General features: G+C 46.1%; 1 protein-coding gene across 1 annotated transcript; it reads left to right on the forward strand.

Annotated features, from left to right (window-relative positions):
• The first annotated feature begins 8700 nt into the window (after positions 1–8700).
• LOC103180330 (transmembrane protease serine 13) lies at positions 8701–21762 on the forward strand. The gene is made up of 13 exons (XM_007896118.2): positions 8701–8897; positions 13484–13724; positions 14188–14295; positions 15669–15776; positions 16298–16427; positions 16746–16847; positions 17363–17406; positions 17873–18038; positions 18374–18552; positions 19196–19294; positions 19490–19632; positions 20316–20468; positions 21034–21762. Exons 1-13 carry the CDS (start codon positions 8883–8885, stop codon positions 21043–21045), a joined length of 1500 nt encoding a protein of 499 aa, XP_007894309.1. The 5' UTR covers positions 8701–8882; the 3' UTR covers positions 21046–21762.
• The last annotated feature ends 1902 nt before the right edge of the window (positions 21763–23664 follow it).

Raw genomic sequence — 23664 nt, forward strand, 5'->3', positions numbered from 1 at the left:
CCCCACATCCCCAATGGATCATGTTTAATGGCTTTGCTGACTGTTCCTACATTTTACGTGGTTGCATTTTCTGTTAGGAAAGTCTCAGTGTTGAAGAATGCCCTGGTGTTGTAAAAATCTTTATCCTTCCAAAGCTTAAGATGCATTGGCCAAGTGAGCAAACTTTAAATCATTCTTGGCTTTCTTCTATTCAGGGTTGAATATTAACTGCCAGCTCACAGCTTGATTGTTTAGCTGCTCCTGTCAGTCACGGCAGTGAAACTATTTCAGTAGTTTTGCCCACACTGACGGGCTATTGGACTTTATTGGAAAGGCAGACCAGTCACTGGGAGCAGGGAGTCATCTCAAGCAGCTCCTATAAACCCTGCAAGCCAAAGCCCTAACGGGTAGAGTGGTCCCAGTTAGATAAGCAGCGGGAAAGCTTGCCAGACAGCGATATCAATGGCAAGCTATGAGGTTTTCGCTGGTTAGACTCCAGCAGTTACCCCAACGCACGCTCTGGGCTCCCCCAAAGCCTTGGCTCTTGCCAACTTGGGCCTAATAGCTTCCGGAATTAGGTTAAGAAGCGAGAGAGAGAGAGAGAGAGAGAGAGCGCATACCATTCCAACATTCTATCTCTGGGATTTCCATGTGTAGGTTGGATGCCTGGAAATCTCAGCTTAGTTTGGAGACTCTTAAGCCCAGTGATGGGTTTCCGCATGTGTCAGACACCCGGCTGGGCAAAAAAAAAAGACTTTACTTCAACTGATTCTGTTCTTTCCTTCAAGTTGTCCAGAGCACATCACTTTCAGGAAGCCTGGGATCCTTAAGGTCTTTAAGCCCAACCTCACTGCGAGACACCCAGGCTAAATGACTCAAAGTGCTCCACAATAATGATAGATAGCAACCAAATAGAGAGATATTTTAAGAGAGTGTGATAATAATAATCCTTACATTTGATATAACGCCTTATCACGTCGTTGAGACGTCTCAAAGCGCTTCACAGAATATACTGTAAAGCGAATTGACTGTATATTTTGTGGGCGAATCGCGGCAGCCAATTGCGCCCAGCAGCGTCCCCACAAACAGTCGTAGATTGAGTGACCAATTTTATTATTTTATTTTATTGTGAAGGAATTATTACCCCTGGAAAAGCGATCCGCCAATCAACTAACAACCGGGTTCCTACTCACTGCTAGGTAAACAGAGGCGTGTGGAGTAAGGAAACTTGCCCAAAAAGTCACCCTGCCGGGAATCGAACCCAAGTTTCTCGCTTGTGAGGCGAGCGCTGTAAACAAGTAATTTCCAGAGAGTGCCAATTAATGGCCAGCTTAGTTACAGTATGTGAGGGTCACAAACAATGTTTGTGATAAAGCTTTTGACGTGACACAAAAAACGTTGCGCTTACTCCCATACGGACTCCAAATCTACCAAATCAACATTTCATCTTCGAAATACACAGTCACTTCACCTTACAGTAAAATTTTGTGAAGCGCTTTGTGGCTTCCTGACAATAATAATGATTAATAACATGTCAAATAATAATCATAGTAACCCTCCCCTTGCATTTGATGCGGCGCCTTATCACATCATTGAGAAGTCTCAAAGCGCTTCACGGGATACACTGTAAAATGAGTTGACTGTGAACTTTGAGGGCGAAATTCGAAATGCAAAGAGAGTTGTTATCATCAATAATTCTTATTATTCTTATTATCCACTGCACTCTCATTGACCGGTGAAAGGTTAAAACTAAGTTTATTAAGGAAGCTGAGAGATGTCAGCAGCTATTAAAATAGTCCCGTGTAGAGTCCACAAGACCACTCCCTAATTCAGTCTAACTTTGCAGAACATTATAAAAGGAACAAAGTTCTTCTGCTATTTGTCGGTAAAGCCTGCTGATAATTGGATAAAATATTTGGTTAACCTCATTGTTATTTTGGGTCAAATGTTCCCGTATCATTTTCATGGTCAGTGAGGGTTGGGATTCTTCACCGATTCTCGTCTGAAAGCCAAAGCCAAAGGTCATGAATGAGCTTAGAAATTAAATGTCTGACACTGTAGCCTCAAGTCACTATTCAGTTCAACCCTATCCCCACATGGACACAAACAATCTTTGCAACAAGGCAATCGAAAATCTTGACTGGCTTTATCTCTCTCTCTCTCTCTCTCTCTCTCGCTCTCTCAAAGGACGCTGAGCAAACTGAGCCCTTCCCAAACTGGTTTGAGATCAGTTCAGACATTGGGGGGGGATTTCAAACTCGTGACCTTGAATTCATTCAACTGTGTTGAACTGAGTAATCTCCTGAGACACTGACCAGATTTAGGGAGAGCTCGGACATCACGTTAGAAAGAAAACGGTGGTCACAAATGGGTGTGATTGAAACAACGTAATCAGAACGTAAGAATTTGCTAGCGACGGAAGACCAAGGTCCATCTGGTTCTCTATCCGCCGTCCTGGCAGTCGCCTGACATGTCGTGTCCCAAACTATATACTGTATCCCCCAGGTATTATTTCCCAACAGAAACCTTTCTAGTTTGTTCTTGAAACAAATAACACTTTCTGCTTCCGCCATCTTCTCTTGGGAGCCTGTTCCATAAGTTTACTTCTTGCTCACTCAAGTAGTAGTCTCCGCAGATGTGTCCTGAATTTAAACCCCACCCCCACTTCGATCGCAGACCATGTCCTCTGGTTCTACTGCTCAGCAGAAGCTAAAACAGCTTATCATGGTCTACACTATCACGTCCCAAAGACAGGTGGGAGGTGAGGAGAAACAGATTTCTTTTAGGAAGAGTGCGCTGTAAAAAGTTATGGTTAGCAGCAGGTGGTTAAATTAGACACGGGCAGAATTTGAAACCTGCCAGACAGTCACAGTCACGTGCAACAACTAAAATAACCCCCAACTGCGATCAGAGGCAATGTTTGAAACCATTGTTGCCCATGGAGACGAGAGTTTTTCTTTCTCACAACTGCCAACAATATCTCCGCAACCAACACCGTCCGCAACCTCTCTCACCTCTCTATCTCGAGCCCTTATCTCTGTCACTTGACACTGTGGTAAAATGCAACTTAAGTGAACCCTCAGAAGGGAGGTTCTTATCACATCAAAGAATCATTGAAGCACAGTTTAATCACTTGGGCTGCAATGGTTCCAATCATTGGCTGCTTCTGAACTTTATAGTTTGGGGTGCTCTATTCTACAAAGATAGAACGATAGATAAGATCTTCAGTCTTGAAAACAACTGAAAGGTGACCTTATGATTATCATTATATGATACAAAACGAAGCTGAAACGGAAAAAAAATCAGTACAATACCTGGTCATAATGGAGATAAGCCTTCCTTGTTAAAGGTAGAGGTTGTGCAATGACTGGGTTTGTTCCATATTGGTCATAGTTCCGTCTACAACAATAATAATAATCCTTGCATTTGACACAGCACCATATCACGCCTTCGAGACGTCTCAAAGTGCTTCACGGAATATACTGTAAAGTGAATCGCTTGTATATTTTGTGGCAACCCGTTACAGACAGCAATATCCCACAAACAGTCGTGAATTGAGAGGCCAAATTATTATTTTTTTTAAGCGATTATTACCCTGGAAAAGCGACTAACATCCGAGTACCTACTTATTGACGTGTGAGTAAGGAAACTTGCCCAACGTTTTGCCCTTCCGGGAATCGAGTCCAGCTCCTCTCGCTTTGCGAGGCGAGTGCTCCAACCACTGAGCTACAGGACTCCAATATGGCTTTAATAAAACTTTTCATATTACTTTTATCCACGTTGAGATCAGGCTCAGATGTGATGGGACTGTCTCTCTGGCTGCCCTCTCTATAAGATGAGATACGAAACCAAATCTCTCTCATTAACTTTGAAGTATCTAACACCGTGCCGATGAGCAGTGCTCGTGGCAAATAACAGTCACTGAAATGTTTTGTTAGAAATTCAATCGTAAAATTGGATGCACACCCAATTTGTGCGTTACACACAGGATAACACATGGACTGGAGTGCATTACACGCAGATGAGTGAACGATACCAAGGATTCCAAGGCCTGAAACACCACATGGCACTCGCCTTCAAAAAAAGACTGCAGAAAATTAGCTCCTGAATTATAATTTACTGATAGCTTCCATTTATTTTAGTGCCTAAAAGCCTCAGAGTGCTTTGCAAAGTAAATTGGCTTTTAAATGAAAGTGAATGTTGTGTCGTGAATGTAGATACTGCAGCTAATCTGGTTCGCTATCTACTCTGTTAATAATTGTTCACAGAGCCTTCCTTCCCCGGGGGGGGGGGAGACACGTACGTGCAATGTCCCAAACCAAAAGCCAATGAGTGTGTAGGCGGACAGACATTCTGTGTTGTAAAGTTACCGGCTTCATAAACGGGTTTGAGGCAGTTTTACTTGGGTTCCAGTTTCCTTAATAATAATAATAATCCTTGCATTTGATATAGCGCTTTTCACGTCGGGAGGACGTCCCAAAGCGCTTCACAGAATATACTGTAAAGTGAGTTGACTGTATATTTGTGGGCGAACGCGGCAGCCAATTGCGCACAGCAATGTCCCACAAACAGTCATAGATTGAAAATGACCAATTTATTATTGTTTTTGGTTTTGGAGGGATTATTATTAGGCTCTGTGTGGAGTAAGGAAACTTGCCCGAGGTTTCGCCCTCTGCCTGGAATTGAACTCAGGTCTCTCGCTTGCAAAGCGAGTGCTCTAACCACTGAGCTACAGGACTCCACGGTTTTTCCTTGGCAAGGTATGCCATCTAGTGATAATGTTGAAGACTGTAGGTGTGATTGTGTGTATCATAGTGCTCTATAAATGCTAATTGTTTTTCTTGAAGTGTATTTTGTTGCATTGTAGTTGCCAATAAATAGGGACAAGGGATGGGGGGGAACAGGAGATCGGACTCATTAGAATAATAATCCTTGTGTTCGATATACCGCCTTATCACATTTCTGAGATGTCTCAATGTACATAGAATCATAGAATATTACAGCACAGAAGGAGGCCATTTGGCCCACTGTGTCTGTGCCGGCTCTTTGGAACCCAATCAGTGTCACTCCTCTGCCCATGCATTATTCGAACCCCTCGAGTCGGGTTTCCGTGCTGCCCATAGCACAGAAACTGCCCTGGTCAAGGTCACCAATGACATCCTGACCATCTGCGATCAGGGCTCCCTCTGCCTCCTCGTCCTCCTCGACCTATTGGCAGCATTCGATACGGTCGACCACTCTATCCTCCTCCACCGCTTGTCCTCCCACCTCAACTTTCAAGGCCCTGTCCTTGAGTGGTTTAGGTCGTACCTCTCCCACCGTCTTCATTTTGTTTCCACACACGGCTTTTCCTCCACCCCCCGCACTGTCTCGTGCGGTGTCCCTCAGGGCTCTGTCGTCGGTCCCCTCCTCTTCACCCTCTATATGCTCCCCCTGTGGTGATATCATCCGCAGACATGGGGTTAACGTCAACATGTATGCGGATGACACCCAACTCTACCTTTCCTCCTCTACCCTCAACTCCACGACCACAGATGTCCTGACAGCTGTCTGTCCGACATCGAGTCCTGGACGAGAGACAACTTTCTTCAGCTCAACGTGCGAAAAACCGAGGCCCTCCTGATTGGCTCCGTCAGCGCCTCCGCACCTCAGGCACTGACACCATCAGCATCCAAGGCTGCACTCTCCACCTCTCAAAGCCATCAGGAACCTCGGGGTTCTGTTCGACCCTGAGCTGTCCTTTCTTCCTCATATCCGCACCACAACTGGCACCGCCTTCCATCACCTGCGGAACATCGCCAGACTATGAGAACTCTCTCCTCGCCGGCCTTCCCGGCCCTCCCTCCACACTGCAGGTCATTCAGAACTCTGCAGCTCATGTACTGTCCCGCACCAGGCTTCACGACCACATCACTCCCACCCTCACCCTCGCCCTCACCCTCGCCCTCGCTCGCCTCCACTGGCTCCCCATCCCCCAGAGGATCAAATTCAAGATCCTCATCCTCACCTACAAGGCCATTCACGGCCTCGCTCCCTCCTACCTCTCTGACCTACTATCCCCCTACCTACCTGCCCGTACCCTCCGTTCCTCTGGCTCCGGTCTGCTCCACATCCCCCGCCCCAACCGCCCTACCATCGGTGGCCTTCAGCCTCTCAGCCCCGAGGCTCTGGAACTCCATACCCCAGTGCCTTCGCCGCTTCCTCCCTTTCCTCCTTCAAGGCCGGTCTCAAGACCCTTCTCTTTGACTGTGTCTTCAGCTCCCCTCTCGACTCTCTACTCCCTCCTCGCTCCCTCCCTTCCCTCCCCTCACCCTGACCATTTCCCCCCTCCTCGCTCCCTCCCTTCCCTCCCCTCACCCTGACCATTTCCCCCCAATGCTCGGGTCCTGACCCAACTGTACAGCGCCTTGGGACGTCCTCCCGACATGAAAGGCGCTCTATAAATGGATTCTTGTTGTTGTTGTTGTCAGACAGAAACTTCCTTAACTCATCAAATAGAGGAACGAGATCTTTGACATTCATCTGAACAGGGAGGTGTGTAAACATAGAAGGTGCCAGGAGAGGGCTAGAATGAAGTGACAAAAGCACAGAACCGTGCCAACTAAAAGGTCAAGAGAGGCAGGTCCCAACCCAAAGGTGTGACGTGACCATTTTCCACAGTTCCAGTCAATCAGTGCTCAATCGGTGACACCTTAACATCACCTGCCTGCATTTATAGGATGCTCAACCCACAGTGAGAGGAAGAGGCTTACACTTACACCGAGTCTGAGCAATTTTAAATAATAATATCCTTGCAGTTGATACAGCGCCTTACCTCGTCTATGAGACGTCTCAAAACGCTTCACAGAATATAATGTAAAGTGATGTTTGTTATTATCATAACAAAGTATTTTGCGTATTTTGTGGGGGAAACGGTTTTGTCTTAAAATATAAGATTGCATAGAATTGGATGAAAATTAATGAATTCGGTCTTAATTTAAAAGCCAGTTTCTTTCTTTTCTGTGGAAGTCCTGTAGCTCAGTGGTTAAAGGCTCGGCCCATCGAGTCTGTGTGGCTCTTTGACAGAGCGTCACTTTCACTAACCCCACTCACCAGCTTTCTCCCCATAACCCTGCAAACCTGTCTTCTCCAGATACCTATCCAGTTCTCTCTTAAAAGCTGTTATTGAATCGGACTTCACTGCCCTTTTGGGCAGATCATTCCAAACTTGAACAGCTCGCTGAATGAAAAAATTTCTTCTAACCTCCCCTCTGCTTCTTTTGGTAGATATCCCAAGACTGTGACCACGAGTCACAGACGCACCTACCAGCGGAAACAGCTTTTCCCTATCTCGCCTGTCGAAACCTTTCATGATCTTGAAGACCTCTATCAGGTCCCCACGTAACCTTCTCTGCTCTAATGGGAAAAGTCCTAACTTCTCCAGCCTGTCCTCATAGCTAAGGTTCCCCATTCCTGGTATCATTCTCGTGAATCTCCTCTGCACCCTTTCCAGTGCCTTAATATCCTTCCTGAGGTAAGGTGCCCAGAACTGGACGCAGTACTCCAGCTGAGGCCTAACCAGTGTTTTGTACAGATTAAGCATAACCTCTTACTCTTATACTCTACTAATGAAGCTCAGTACACCAAATGCCCTTTTTACTGCCCTATCTACCTGCTCTGCCGCCTTCAATGAATCGCTTACTTGAACGCCCAGATCTCTCTGTACGTTCACCCCCCTTAAGATTGAGCTCCCAAGCCTATATTGCCTCCTATCATTTTTCCTACCTAAGTGTATCACCTCACACTTATCCACATTGAAATCCATCTGCCACATGTCAGCCCATTCCACCATTCTGTGTATGTCTGCCTGCAGTTGGTTACAGTCCTCCTCACTATTTACTACCCGACCTAACTTGGTATCATCTGCAAACTTGGAAATAGTGCTCTCTATGCCCAAGTCCAGATCATTAATATATATTAGAAAGAGCAGTGGTCCCAATACCGATCCCTGGGGGACACCGCTGCACACCTCCTTCCATTGCGAGTAACACCCATTAACCACCACCCCCTGCGTTCTGTCACTCAGTCAGTTCCTAATCCAAACGACTACTGTTTCTCGGGTTCGATTCAAGGGCAATGCGAAACCATAGACAAATTTCCTTACTCCACACGGCTCCATTTGCCTAGCAGGAAGCAGGAACCCGGTTGTTAGTCGATTGGTGGATCGCTTTTTCCTTCAAAATTAAAAAAAATCATAATTTGGTCACCCAAACCGCGACTGTGTGCAATTGGTTGTCTGCCGCGTTTCACCCAGAAAATGTTACAGTCAGTTTATTTTTACAGTATATTCTCTGAAGCACTTTGAGAAGTCTCCCAGGCGCGATAAGGCGCCGTATCAAATGCAAGGATTGTTATTATTGTCATTACAGATGTAATTTTGATTTGCTGTTGTTGAGACGAGGTGGAATATCGAGACTCTGGCTTGGGAGTGGTGGTGGGAGGGGAAAATTTAAATAACTATATAACATATAACTGTACATAATACAACACGTTGTTATAACTAATTGTCATTGGCCACCTTGTCTATGTGTTAAAAATATCCAGACATGATATCCAACACCCAGAGCTTGGGAAAAGTTTCTGGTTAAACTTGTTTCCTAACCAATAGCCCAACCCAAAACATACGAGCCCTCATTGACACACAGCAACATAGTGCAGCACAACACAACAGAACACACCCAGACTCAGGCTCTCCACAAAGGTATCTCTCACACAATCAATACTTAAGTTTCAGTAAAAAAAAACTTCCTGAATTCTTTGTGAAACATCAGGTGTGAAGTGAGGTGAAGCGAATTCCCGTTGCTGTTTCCTCTCAAACACCTTCTGCCTTTGTATATGCACAAGAATACACTGTTCGGGCTGAGATGAATTCGATGCCGGTATGTATAGCAGAATTTGCTGTTTCTTAAATAGTTTTTGTCGTGATAAGCTTGTGATCGGAGATGGGTTCGGTTCTGTTGTTTCGCTGAATGTCTAAAAGACGATTTAACTACAAATAAAAAGGTTCTCTCACTTCCTCTAAGGAAAGGGTATAGTGAGCCAGAGGAACACTGTGCTGTGTTGTTGAGATTTTGTCCTTTGGAAAACACAGTACATTAAACAAAGTCCTGAATGTCCGATGAGCTTAATGATGGACTGACACTAATTGGAAAAGAAAGCAGTAACGATCCTCGAGATAAATTAATCATTCACCTCCCAGGTGGGTGTGAGTATTTGCTATGCACAGAGTGCTATGTTTGCCTAAAAATAAGTTACTGTTTAAGCAATAAGAACTGTAACGCACTTTGAGATACTTTGGTCGATAGGTGCCCCAAAAATGCGAGTTATTATGTCTCCCCTGGCAGTTTATACAATTTACTTTTTTAAAAATGCGGTCACTCGGTCCATCAGTGTTTGTGGGACACTCCCGTGAGCCATCGACTGCCACGTTTCGCCCACAAAATGCACAGTCACTGCACTTTGCAGTACGTTCTGCCAAGCGCATTGAGGCATCTCAACGACATGATACGACGCTTACATCAAATGCAAAGATGATTGTACATTACCACAACAGAATTTAACAGTTCGATTGTGTCTCTGCTCTTAAAATTAGTGGCCACGTCAAGACCGAATGTCTAAATGATAATTACTCTTTTAACCCGGCGTGGAGGGCGCTATATAAATCCAAGTTGTTGCTGTTGTTGTTAACCACGATTAACCACGAGGCGCTCTACAGGGCTGAGTCTCGCTGCGGGTGTAGGCATAACATTCACAGTACAGCTATGGAGCCCTTTGGAAGGTCCCTGCGCCTGAGCCGGAGAGCTGAATGGAGTCAGTGAGCGCTGTAGGACAGTCTTTGTAGTTAGGTTGAAAGCGAAGCTGGGTGTTGCAGTTTTATAATGATTTGACCCAAATTAATGACTTGAAAACGAGGGTGTTGCAGAGAAATTTAGGAACAAAGAGGGCTCTATGGCCAGACAAACCCCCTGCTCATCACATCATAGGATTATGATTGATTTAAAGAGCTATTGGATTTATTGATGAACGGGGTGAGTTTCTACCTGCTATACGCTTCAGAAACCTGTCCTCACTCACAGGCTATGATGAGGAAACAATTTAATTAAGTGCTCTCATTGTTCCTTCCAAACTTGCTTCCTCTTCCAACCCCTACGGACACTTTGGTTACACAAACCCCAGTAACCTGTGTAAGATGACAAGTTGTAGAGAGGCTATAAAGGGAGTTGGCCAAATTAAGCAGTGACCCCCTCCCCTCCCCCACTGGGGATCTGACCTTAAAAAATTAAGACGAAACCAGTTAGATGAAAAAAATAATTTAGTCACTCAACGCACGGCTGTTTGTGGGACGCTGCTGTGCGCAATTGGCTGTCACGTTTCGCCCACAAATATGCAGTTAGTTCACTTTACAGAATATTATATGAAGTGCTTTGAGAAGTCTCGAAAACGTGACAAGGCGCTGTATCGAAAGGGTTATTATTATATTATACATTATTTTCTATAGTGGTTCCAGGATTACTACACCTTTACCTGTTCTCAGCCGCCCAAAACCACCAGCAAATTTGAGACGTGCATTGATTTCCGAAATTGATTTGTAAATGACAGAACATAGGAACAGGAGGAGGCCATTCAGCCCCTCGATCCTGCTCTGCCATTCAATAAGTTCTGTACCTCAACTCCAATCAACTACCTTTGCCCCATATCCCAGTCTTGAAGATGTGAATGGATCCGGTGTCTACAGCCTTTTAAGGGAGGGAGAGAGTTCCAGATTTTCATACTATACATAATCCACAGCATTTTGGGGGAGGGCGAGAGTTCCAGATCCCCACTACCCTTTGGGTGAAAAACTGCCTCCTGATTTCACTCCTAAATAGCCCGGCTCTAATTTTAAGATGCTGCCCCCCCGCCTTGTTCACCCCAACCTTCCCCCCACCCCATCCCACCCACCCACCCACCAGAGGAAATAGTTTCTCTGTATCTCCCCTATCGAATCCCTTTATTATTTTTAAAAAAACTCAATCAGGTCACCTTCTCCACCTTCTGAGCTGAAGGGAACACGGACCAAGTTTATACAGCCTGTCCTCGTAATTTAACCCTTTAAGCCCCGGTATCATTCTGATGAATTTGCGCTGCACCCCCTCCAGAGCAAATTGTATCCTTCCTGAGGGTGTATTCAGCACCGTACAATAACACTGACTGTACATACTTGAACAGCCAAAGCAATGAATTAAATACAAAAGAAGTTTCACAATTGAGGTTCAGATAAATATGTGAAAAAGGAGAGGACGTAAAGGGTTGGGTGATTCTACACAATCGCATGAGTCACTGCCAGCATCATTGATGTTCTTTTTTTGGTCAGCCGGGTGCCTGACTCACCACTCAGAAATTGTGCTTAAAGAGTCTCCAAACCAATTTCCGGTTTGTTGCAGAGCGTGCGTTGGGGTAACTGCTGGAGTCCAACCAGCTAAACCCGTATAGCTTGCCATTGATAACGCTGTCTGGGAAAGCTTTCCCGCTGCTTGTCCAGCTGGGATTATGCTGTCTGTTAGGGCTATGGCTGAAGGAGCCAAGTGGCAGGATTCCTTGTCCCCAGTGACTGGGGAGAGTGACGCATTGGAAATGAATGTAACTTCAACATCCTTTGCATTGGGATTCCTGTTCGCCGAGTGTTTCTAAAAGCACCACATCATCGACAGTTTCTATGATTGCACAAAAAAAAGTAACAGACAGATCTCACCATGGATGTGGGGCAAACTTATAATAATAATAATAATAATCCTTGCATTTGATATAGCGCCTTATCGCGTCTTCGAGACGCCTCAAAGGACTTCACAGGATATACTGTAAAGTGAATTGACTGTATATTTTGTGTATATATAGTATATATAACTATTTATATATATATATTTATTTCCCAATGCTGGTTTGTCCAGCATGACAAAGCAATCATGACGAACATTGGTTAACACCCACATCAGGATCTGAGCTCACAGTCTTGGCTGGCGCAGTGCCATTTTGAGAGAACTCTGCATTATCGGAGGTGCCATCCTTCAGATAAGACGTTAAGCCGAATTCCTACCGTATTTATAGTAAAGGTCCCGACACTATTGGAAAAGAGAAGGAATTTTTCCCTGTTGTCCTGGTCACCAATCCCTCCGATAACACTTGTATTCCTCTCTCCGCTGTTCGAAGGAACTTGCCACCTGCAAAACGGCTGCTGGATTTGCCTACAAAATAATAATAATAATAATAATCCTTGCATTTGATATAGCGCTTTTCACGTCGGGAGGAACGTCCCAAAGCGCTTCACAGAACACACTGTAAAGTGAATTGACTGTATATTTGTGGGCGAACGCGGCAGCCAATTGCGCACAGCAATGTCCCACAAACAGTCGTAGATTGAAAATGACCAATTTATTATTGTTTTCGGTTTTGGAGGGATTATTATTAGGCTCTGTGTGGAGTGAGGAAACTCGCCCAAGGTTTCGCCCTCTGCCGGGAATTGAACTCAGGTGTCTCGCTTGCAAAGCAAGTGCTCTAACCACTGAGCTACAGGACTCCACGTATTTTACAAATACTGCGCGTTGTCAAAAGCATTTGTAAAATATTGAATTGTAAAGTGTTTTGAGTCGATTTGACTAGACCTGGCCTGATGGCACAGCGCCCTCCTATGGTTCAGAACGACTTTCTGCTTCACGATTTCCTCTCAAGAAACGTGATGACATTAATGTTTTGCCCATTGCTCTGCTCTGCACTGACCCAAAGACGTTATACGAGGACCAGAGTTTGTGCATTGGCCCAACCAAGTAATAGCAAAATCTTCGAGGAGGGCAGTAACCCAGCTTTCCAGCCAGGGCCCAACTTTGCTCTGGGGTTAAAAAAAAAGCAATTTGATATCATAACTGAAATGACTCACCGAGATTTCAGCAATGATCCAAGGATGAAGTAAGTCTTCCCGTCAAGGTCTTGGAGCTCATAGACTGAGCATCACACAAACAACAGTTTAGTTCTATGGTTTCCACAGAGAAACTATGTCCTCTCGTGGGTGGGGCGATTCCAGAACAAGGGGAGCTTCATCCTAAAATTAAAGCCAGGCCATTTAGGAGTTAAGTCAGGAGGCAGTTTTTCACCCAAAAGTGAGTGAAATCTGTAACTCTTTCCTTCCCAGAAAAAGGCTGTGGATTATGGCCGAATCCATTCACATTTTCAAGACTGAGGTGGATAGGTGTTTTGTTAGGTCAGGGCATCAATTGATACGGGGCAACTGGAGATGAGGTATAGATCAGCTATGATCTAATAGAATGGCTCAAGGGGCTGAATGGCCTCCTCCTGTTCCTAAATTGTACGTTTCATTCATCACTTCCACAGTAACAAGTGCTTTGAATATTTGTTGGGGGTGGGGTTGGGGCGGGCAGAGGCAGTTCAAAACAATTTTCTAAAAGAATGATTCCCAATCTGTGTTGTGTTGCAGAATGTTTATCCTCAAACGGATTTCAGAGAGAATCCACCGCCATACTCCGCTGTGCAGCCTGGCGATCTACCATCTTACACCAGCATTCAGAACCCACCGCCCCCTTACACAAGTTCACCACCACGTTCCCATTATCCAACTGCACCCCCGACGTCTGGGAACCCACCTGGGGAATATCAGCCCTATTACATACCTGTGTCTGTCCCAGTTACGTCTTCGACAGCAGTGACCCATGCTGCAGGTTGGTTTATAGTCTGTGTTTGTGTGTGTGTAGCTGTCTACTGCGGTAAAGGATTGACGTGCGGGAGTGGGGGGGGGGGGGGGGGGGGTTGTGGGGATGGGTGTTAAAAAAAAAGAGATATTAGAGGTATATTGAGTCCTGTAGCTCAGTGGTTAGACCACTGACCTCGCAAGCGAGAGACCTGGGTTCAATTCCCGAGTAGGGCGAAAGGTTTACCCAGCAGTAAGCAGGAACCCGGTTGTTAGTCGATTAGCGAACCGGGTAGGGGGGAATAAAATAAAACAAAATAATAATAACTTGGTCACTCGATCCACAACTGTTTGTGGGACACCGCTGTGTACAATTGGATACGGCCCTGAATCAAATGTGAGGAATTATTCTTGTGATAATAGATGCTTTGAATGAGAGCTAAAGGTTATTTCTTATCTGTGGATGTTTAACATGACCCATGTCTTCTCCTCAGTCAGACCCTGCAAGCATTTCTCCTGCTCACGAAAGAGGAGGTGTATGGGATGGGGCAGCTCTACGAGCCTGGTCTTCGGTCTGGTAGCCGTTGGCATTTGGCTTATATGTAAGTAATGCTTTGACAGTGACCTGGGATCTCAGCACCCTGGTACTCTGGTTCCTTTTAATCCTTGCTTCCTTCCTTGCATTTGACGCAGCGCATTATCACGTCTTCGAGACGTCTCAAAGCGCTTCACAGAATATACTGCCAAGTGAATTGACTGTATATTTGTGGGCGAAACGCGGCAGTCGATTGCGCACAGCAGCGTCCTCCACAAACAGCCGTGGGATTGAAGTGACCAATTTATTATAATTTTTTTTTTCTTGAGGGATTATAATCAGGCGTGTGGAACAAGGAAACTTACCCAAGGTTTTGCCCTGACTGGAATCGAACCCAGGTCTCTCACTTGCGAGGCGAGTGCTCTAACCACTGAGCTACAGGACTCCAGTTTTAATCTTCAGGAATTACCTCACTTCCTACTTCACACCCTTTTGTTCCACCAAATGCAAATTTCCCAATCGTCTTCCATCTGCGCTGGTCACAGATTGAACCTGGGGTTGTGTCCAGATAGATAGAAAGATAGATAGATAGATAGATAGATAGATAGATAGATAGATAGATAGATAGATAGATAGATAGATAGATAGATAGATAGATAGATAGATAGATAGATAGATAGATAGATAGATAGATAGATGAGATAGATAGATAGATAGAGAGATAGATAGATAGAGATAGATAGATAGAAGATAGATAGAGAGATAGAGAGAGAGATAGATAGATAGATAGATAGATAGATAGATAGATAGATAGAGATGATTGTTGATTGACTGACTGACTGTTCTTGCGCGATTCATTGAATGACGAGTGGGTGACTGATAGATTGACAGGTGATCGATATGTGCAATAGTTACTCTATTGTACTTTAATAAAAGTAGAGTTTTTAGCAGTTTTGAAAGTGCATAATTCCAAAGACGGGAACGATCTCCTTAAAGCTCACAGCTCGATCACATGGACCGTACCCTGAATGAATTTTAAGCACTCTGAGAAGTTACCCTGCCTTCTCTTCAACCGTGCCTTCAGCTCCCCTCTTGACTCTCTACCCCCTCCTCGCTCCCTCCCTTCCCTCCCCTCACCCTGACTATTTCCCCCCCTCCTCGCTCCCTCCCTTCCCTCCCCTCACCCTGACCATTTCCCCCCTGCTCGTGTCCTGACCCAACTGTCCAGCGCCTTGGGACGTCCTCCCGACGTGAAAGGCGCTCTATAAATGCAATCATGTTGTTGTTGTTGCCTGGTGGGCGCTATATAAGCGCAAGTTGTTGGCGTTGCTGAATAGGGAGAGAGGAGAGAGAGAGAGGGTCAGCAGCCAGAGCTGAGGGTGAAATTCTCACCGTGCTCCATGTCCAGCAAACCAATGTGCTCTTACCTTCTTCCCACAGACACTTATGTTGACTTCAGCCCAAGTTCCGAGCCACAATGTCCATCCGAATTCGTTCATTGTGATGGGAAATCCGAATGCTCGGATAGAAGCGATGAATTTGGATGTGGTGAGATTTCTCAACTAATATTTAGTCATCACATTATTGTCTTGTTTATTATTTGGGGGGGGGTTGTCTCTTTTGCTCCTGTTGGTACTGACTTTACCAGACATATCGTCTGGTATGATTGACAATGACAACAGGAAATGACATTTACACGGCGTCTTTCACATCGGGAGGATGTCCAGAGCCAGTCAGGGATTTGGACCCGAGCTGGGGGTTGGGATCAGGAGGGGGTGGAGGGCGGGGAGGGTGGGAGTAGGAGTGTGACCAAAGGCGCGGGCGAAGAGAGGGTCTTGAGACGTTCCTTGAAGGAGGCCAGGGAGGGAGTGAAGTGAAGGGACTATGGGATAGAGTTCGAAAGCGCGTCCACTGATGGTGGTACTGAGGGCCCGAGGTACAATCAGGAGGCCGGTGCCAGTCTTGCGGAGGCCGGGGGTAGTGGGTTAGGGAGAAAGCAGGTCGGAGAGGTAGGGAGGGGAGGTGCCAGGGCTAGTGGTGGACTAATTGTTCTATTGCTTGGTTCACAGTGCGATTCAAAAAGACTACCAACGAGCTAGAGGTGTTCTCGTGGAAAACGAACAGCTGGCTGCCCGTGTGTTACAGCGGCTGGAGCAACGATCTGGCAAGCACAACCTGCCAGCAATTAGGGTTCACTGGGTACATGCTGGGGGGGGAAAGGGGTGAGGGGAGGGGAGAGGGGTGGGGGGGGCAGGGAAATAAACACTGAAGCGCTTTATCGCATCGTTAAGACATCCCAAATTGGTTCTGATCAGCGAATGACGGGCACTTTTACAACTGGTAAAATCGTACTTGAACGTTACGTAAAGTAACTGATAATAACTTGATATAGCACCTTATCAGGTCGTCGAGGCATGAAAGGCGCTGCGTAAGTGGCAATAGTTGTTGTGGTGGTTGTTGTTGTTGTTGTTGACGTCTGAGCCTCTGAGCGTAATGATGTTGTGTGACATTTTTCAGATATTTCCAATCGAGCAAAATTAGCAGCAACCAAATCTCAACCCTGACGGTCAACTCCACAGCAAAGCCAGGAAGTAATATCCAAACCATACTAAGCAGTGGGTAAGTTTATGACACCCCTGTGGTGAGTGGGCAGGCGGGTGGGTGTGAGGGAGTCCCACAAACAGTGATCTCTCTCTCCTGCAGTAACATCTTCATGTGGACCGGTCCATTCCCTCTGCCTCACCATTCGACAGCCTCCCTGCCCCCACTCTTTGGAACTCCATCTCACAAAGTCCCTTCGCCTCGTCCCCTCCCTTGCCTCTTTCAATGCACGTCTCAAGACCCTCCTCTTCAACCTCTTCTTCGGTCACTCTCCCACACCCCCCTCTCCCCCCCCTCCTCCCTGCCCTCCACCCCCTTCTGATCCCCACACCCAGCTCGGGCCCAATTCCTGACTGTCCAGCACCTTGGGACATTCTTCCGATGTGAAAGGCGCTGTGTAAATGTCATTTGTTGTTGTTTCCTCCACCAAGTAGAGGCATTTCTGTCTGATGAGGTGCTATAGAAATACAAACTCGTGCTTTCCAGTCACCGACTGACTGACTGAGCTGTGATGCTCTGTGTTTGTGTTTCAGGGACCAATGTGCCAGCAGAGAGGTTGTTGGACTCAAGTGCATCGGTGAGTTTCACCCACGTCCCAGCCTGGTCTGGTGTCGGTTATCATGCCTAGTAATAATAATAATAATCCTTGCTTTTGATGTCGCGCCTTATCACGTCTTCGAGACGTCTCAAAGCCCTCCACAGAATATACTGTGCAGTGAATTGACTGTATATTTTGTGGGCGAGACACGGGAGCCAATTGCGCACAGCAGCGTCCCCACAAACAGTCATGGATTGAAGTGACCCAACTATTATGTGTGTGTGTGTGTGCGTGTGCGGAGTAAGGAAACTTGCCTAACTTTTCTTGCACTGCCCGGGAATTGAACCCAGATCTTGTTGCTTGCGAGGTGAGCGCTCTAACCACCGAGTTACAGGACTCTACGAATTCAAAAAGTGGGGGGAAAGGACTTTCCGCTGTGAGGTTGAGATATTAACACAAAAAAACCTCTCTCTCTCTCTCTCTCTCCCTCCCTCTCGTTCCCTAGACTGCGGGAAAAGAGTCAATCCATCAGAAAGAATAGTGGGAGGGACGGCGGCTGAGCTGCAGAAGTGGCCTTGGCAAGTGAGTCTGCACTTTGGCTCCAGCCATGTGTGCGGAGGAACCATCATTGCTCATGACTGGATCCTCACTGCTGCCCATTGCTTCCTTGGGTAAGTCTGCACCTCTCCATGAGCTGAGATTCCAACTCAAACTACACTGAGAACTGCTGCGTTGAGGGACCATCGGATAAGTTCTGGTCTGTAACAAAATACACAGTCACCTCACTTTGAGACGTCTCAACGACGTGATCAGGCGCTACATCAAATGTAAGGGGTTATTATTTTGTTTTGTGTCACTGGCTGAATCACGTACTAATTCATTAGAAGAAAAACAACAGCATTAATAATAATTTGGTCGCTTCAATCCACGGCTCATCGTGGGGACACTGCTGTGGGTGCTTTGGGGTTTGGCCTCAGGTTTGTAACCGTTTTTTTTCTCTCTCCAGCGACACGGCATTGGAACCTTCAAACTGGAAGGTGTACGCTGGCATTATCTCTCAGAGATTTAAATACAATGGTCAGTTAAGAGATATCAGCCAGATCATCACTCACAAACAGTACAGCAGATCCACCAACGACAATGACATGGCTTTGTTAAAGCTGAGTAGACCTCTGACTTTCACAGGTCAGTTCCCCGTGACCAATGTCACCACTATTATCTCTGCCTTGTCTTGGTTTCGCCCACAAAACGCAGTCAATTCACTTTACAGTACATCCTGTCGTAAGAGCTTTGAGAACACTTCGACGACGCGAAACGGCGCTACATCAAATGCAAGGATTATTATAATAGAATGTTTAGGATAATAAGACTTTGCAGCTCAGAGGGTAGTGATATTAGCGATTAATTCAAAACCTCTAGGCTAGTTGAAGCTGAAACAACAGTAAATGATATTTACACACTCTTTTCATGTCAGGAGAACGTCCCAAGGCGCTGGACAGTCAGGAATATGGTGTGGACCCGAGCTGGGGGTTGGGATCAGGAGGGGCAGAGGGGCAGGGAGGGTGGGGGTAGGAGGGTGACCGAAGACGCGGTCGAAGAGGAGGCTCTTGGGATGGGTCTTGAAGGAGGGCAGGGAGGGAGTGAGGTGTAGGGACTGTGGGATGGACATCCAAAGGGTGAGGGCAGAGAGGCTGAAGGCCTGACCGCCGATACTGGGGCGGGCAGAGTGGATGAACGTGCAGGCCAGAGCCAGTTGAGTGGAGGGAGCGGACAGGTTGATATGGAAGGATGCAAGGATTATTATTAATACTATTATTATTCCCTGTAGATAGAGTACAGCCTGCCTGTCTGCCAGCCTATAACCAGCAGTTCCCAGAAAACAGCAGGTGTTGGACAACCGGATTCGGACACCTGCAAGATGGTGCCTGTAAGTAGCTCTGTCTGACGAATGTATAGCACATCAGAGTCTCACTCCACCCTCTGGAGATCAGAACGTTACACTATGGACAGGGGCCATTCAGGATATCTCCGTGCTGATGTCCCCAACCTCCTCCACCGCCCCGCAGCCCCAACCCCACCCCCACACAGACCTGACCTTAACTCTCGACCCTCTCTGTTTCAGCTTCCATTTCAGAATCGCTCCAGCAAGTCTCCATTGGGATAATCAGCAGCATTTTATGTAACAGTACAAGAATGTATAATGGAGCCATCACCAAGAGGATGGTGTGCGCAGGCTCGGTAAATGGAGGTGTGGATTCCTGCCAGGTTAGTGCCACACATGAGACATCGCTCCACACAATCCCATATTCTCCAGGGTATGCCCTCCACCCCTCCTGACCACAACTCGTAGCTCAGGTCCAAAAACTCCTGATTGTCCAGCACCCTGGGACATCTTTCCAACGCGAAGGCCACCATACAATGTCATTTGTTGTTGTTGTTGTTGTATTTGCCGGGGAGGAAGGCTTCCATTTGCAAAGAGAGACTTGTGAGAAAGATTGGGCCTTTTTTTTTCCAACAATAAATGACATTTACACGGCGCCTTTCAAGTCGGGAGGACATCCCAAGGCGCTGAACAGTCAGGGATTTGGATCTGAGCTGTGGGTTGGGATTAGAGAGGGGTGTAGGGCGGGGAGGGAGATTGGAGATAGGAGGGTGGCCGAAGACATGGCTGGTCGAAGAGGAGGGTCTTGAGATGGGCTTTGAAGAGGGCAAGGAGGGGCGAGGTGAAGGGACTGCGGGATGGTGTTCCAAAGGGGAGGTGGGGGAAGAGAGGCTGAAGGTCTGACCGTTGATGGTGGGGAGGGCTGGTCGGGGGACATGAAGCAGGTCGGAGCCCACTGAACAGAGGGAGCGGACAGTATAGTTCACAGGAACACAATAGTTTGCAATGGAGAGTGTGTGTCCTCAGCTTAGCTCGTCTCAGATCATCGTGTGTTTATAAACCTCAGGGTGACAGTGGAGGGCCATTGGTGTGTGAAGTGTCGGGGACCTGGTACTTGGCAGGTGTTACCAGCTGGGGCATTGGCTGCGGCCAGAAAAATAAACCAGGGGTTTATGCTCGAGTGACAGAATTCACCAACTGGATCTACACCCAAATGGAGGTAAGAACGGTGTTGGGAGCGGGAGATGGAGGGGAAATTTGCTGCCATATCTTCTGGATTTCTAGAAGTTGGGTGTTATGATTTATAATAAAAGTAATAAGGATATTCCTTGCCTTTGATATAGCACCTTATGCTCCCCCATCCCAAAAAAAACATTTGGTCACTCAACCTACGACTGTTGTGGGACGCAGCTGTGCTTAAATGGCCTCTGCATTTCACACCCAAAATATACAGGCACTACACTTTACAGTCTATCCTGCGAAGCGCTTTGAGACGTCTCGAAGACTTGATAAGGCGCTGTATCAAATGTAAGAAATTACTAATATTATCACGTCGTCGCGACGTCTCAAAGGGCTTCGCAGAATATATTGCAAAGTGGATTTTGCCCGTGGATTTTGTGGGCGAAACGCGGCGTCCAATTGCGCACAGCAGTGTCTCCCACGAACAGTCGTGGATTGAGTGACCAAATTTTTGTGGGGGGGAAGCTGGGTGGGGGGGATTTCAATCAAAAGTGCTGTCCGTTGACTTCCCATGCTAAAACCTTGTCCTTGTTTGTGTTTTATAGGCGAACAGCTAGTAACCGACTCACCGGGAAAAGTTTGCTGCACTGATTGAAGCACTGCTGTTGCTTTGTTCTCGGGTCAACTTTTTCCGTCAATTACCAGAGAAAATGCTCAAATAATAATAATAATAATAATAATAATAATAATGATCATTGACAGCCAGCGGTGTGATTTCACGCTGTTTCTCAAAGCCGGACAACGGGTTGGAAGAGCAAAACACCTCAGGTCACCTCATGGTAGCAATTTCTCGTCCCCTACTCCCTCCATTTTTTTTGTAAGACACGAGTTTGGTAATTAACTGCATAATTGCAGTCACAAACCAGCAACTTGACAATTCAGACAATAACTCAGCCTGATCTTTTATCTATTTAATCCACGACTGTTTGTGGGACGCTGCTGTGTGCAACTGGAGTGCCACGATTCACCCACAAAATATACAGTCAATTTACTTTACAGTAGAAGTGCATTGAGTTGTCTTGACAATGTATTGAATGCAAGGATTATTATTCCTTTTATCTGTCCAATATATGAAGTATATATATATATATATATGTGTGTGTGTGTGTGTGTGTGTGTGATTATCAGTTGTTCTCTCCTTGTGGAGAACTGTAACAATTGCACTCCTTATATTTGTGGTGAAACAATTTCGTGATTCTGTTCCGAGCGATTGTTGGGTAATGAAAGATTTTGTAATCAACATTCAATCTAAAAATAAATATTATTTGTTGGAATTCTATGGATCGATTTTCTTGCCCCCCCCCTCTTCTTGTGAAATAATCATCCTTTTTCCTTCATATCATATGGGATGTCAACTTATTTGAAGAGTATGTGAAAGGTTAGATTCTATGAAACAACGGTTCCACTTATGTGCTTATGTTTATGTTTCTTCAACATAGAAATGTCTTTGGAGGAGCAAAGGGGCGATTACCTCCTGAAAGTCCAAGGACGTATGTTTTTAGCCCTTTTTATCGTGTTAGAATACCTCAAAGCAATTCATGTCAACAAGTGTTTTTATTGACAAATCGCACCAGCAAACTCCCCCCGAAAGGGGGATTGAACCCATTCACCACAGTCCTGGTCAACAAATCACACCGAATAAAATTTGCTCACTCAACCCACGACTGTTTGTGGGACACTGCTGCGCGCAAACTGGCTGCCACGTTTCGCCCACAAAATATGCAGTCACTACACTTTACAGTAACTATATAATAATAATAATAATCCTTGCATTTGATATAGCGCTTTTCACGTCGGGAGGACGTCCCAAAGCGCTTCACAGAACACACTGTAAAGTGAATTGACTGTATATTTGTGGGCGAACGCGGCAGCCAATTGCGCACAGCAATGTCCCACAAACAGTCGTAGATTGAAAATGACCAATTTATTATTGTTTTGGGTTTTTTGGAGGATTATTATTAGGCTCTGTGTGGAGTAAGGAAACTTGCCCAAGGTTTCGCCCTCTGCCTGGAATTGAACTCAGGTCTCTCACTTGCAAAGCGAGTGCTCTAACCACTGAGAGCTCCAGGACTCCATGAAGCGCTTTGCGATGCCTTGACGACGTGATAAGGCGCTACATCAATTGCAAGGATTATTATTAAAAAGACTGTCCAATCTCCGGAAATAAACCGAAGGCTCTCCCCAGGAAATAAGTTGCATTGTGTTGGAAAACTCTTGATCTCTTTGGAGGGAAAAATCTGTTTTACAGCATCGAAAAGATACTGGAATTTTTTTCCCCCATTAAAGAAAGGTAAATTAGCATCANTTTTTCCGGCAGTAAATACGGAATTAGATGTCCTGATTGATGGTAGAAATCCCTGGAACAAAAATCTGTCTCTGACCAGAAACTGTTCTGATTGCCTTTTGGCTGAAGGAGAGAGGGAATCTCCATTTAAACACAGAAACCGGAGTCGGGAAGAAGGTTATTCAACCCCTTGAGTCTGATCTGTACCTCAAATCTACTTACCCACCTTTACGCCCCATATCCCTTAATACCCTGACCTAACGAACATCTATCTCCTTCTGTTTTGTAAAGGAACAAGAAAGGATTTTTGAAGCTGCATTTAAAAGAGAGGAATGGGAAAGTAAACGAGAGAGAGAGAGAGAGAGAGAGAGACAGAGAGAGAAGGGCAGTAACAGACCGGTCATTCTTACCGGAGAAAAGAAATGTGGGTGTGTAAAAAGAGGAGCAGATCTCATTTGCACAGTTCTCGGGTCCTTCTCTCCATCCCTCCCTCCCTCCCTCCCTCCCTCGCTCTCTCTCTCCCTCCTTCCCTCTAAGAAAGCAACAGCTGGAACCGACTGACTGTTGCTTCACTTTGAGTAGCTGTTGCTCCTTGTCGTGTGTGTGCGTGTGTCTCTCGCTCTGCTTCTGTGTGGAATATGGTACTATAAACCTGATCAGCAACAACACACATCCGAGGCGTCCAGACCGGCAGAGTAAGAGAGCTTTCTCCTCCATCACCTGCACCCCCTCTCCCCCCCCACCCCCCCCCCCCCCCAGACAAACCGCAGAAGAAAGAACCCAGGTTTTTGCTTCTCAGCTTCACGTCTTTCTCTCTCTCGACCGACCACCACCACCACCACCCACCCCACCACCCATCCCAACCCCACAAACACCCCCACAGACACCCCCA

Source organism: Callorhinchus milii, unplaced genomic scaffold (genome assembly GCF_018977255.1).
Source record: "Callorhinchus milii isolate IMCB2004 unplaced genomic scaffold, IMCB_Cmil_1.0 Scaffold25, whole genome shotgun sequence".
Taxonomy (NCBI): Eukaryota; Metazoa; Chordata; class Chondrichthyes; order Chimaeriformes; family Callorhinchidae; genus Callorhinchus; species Callorhinchus milii.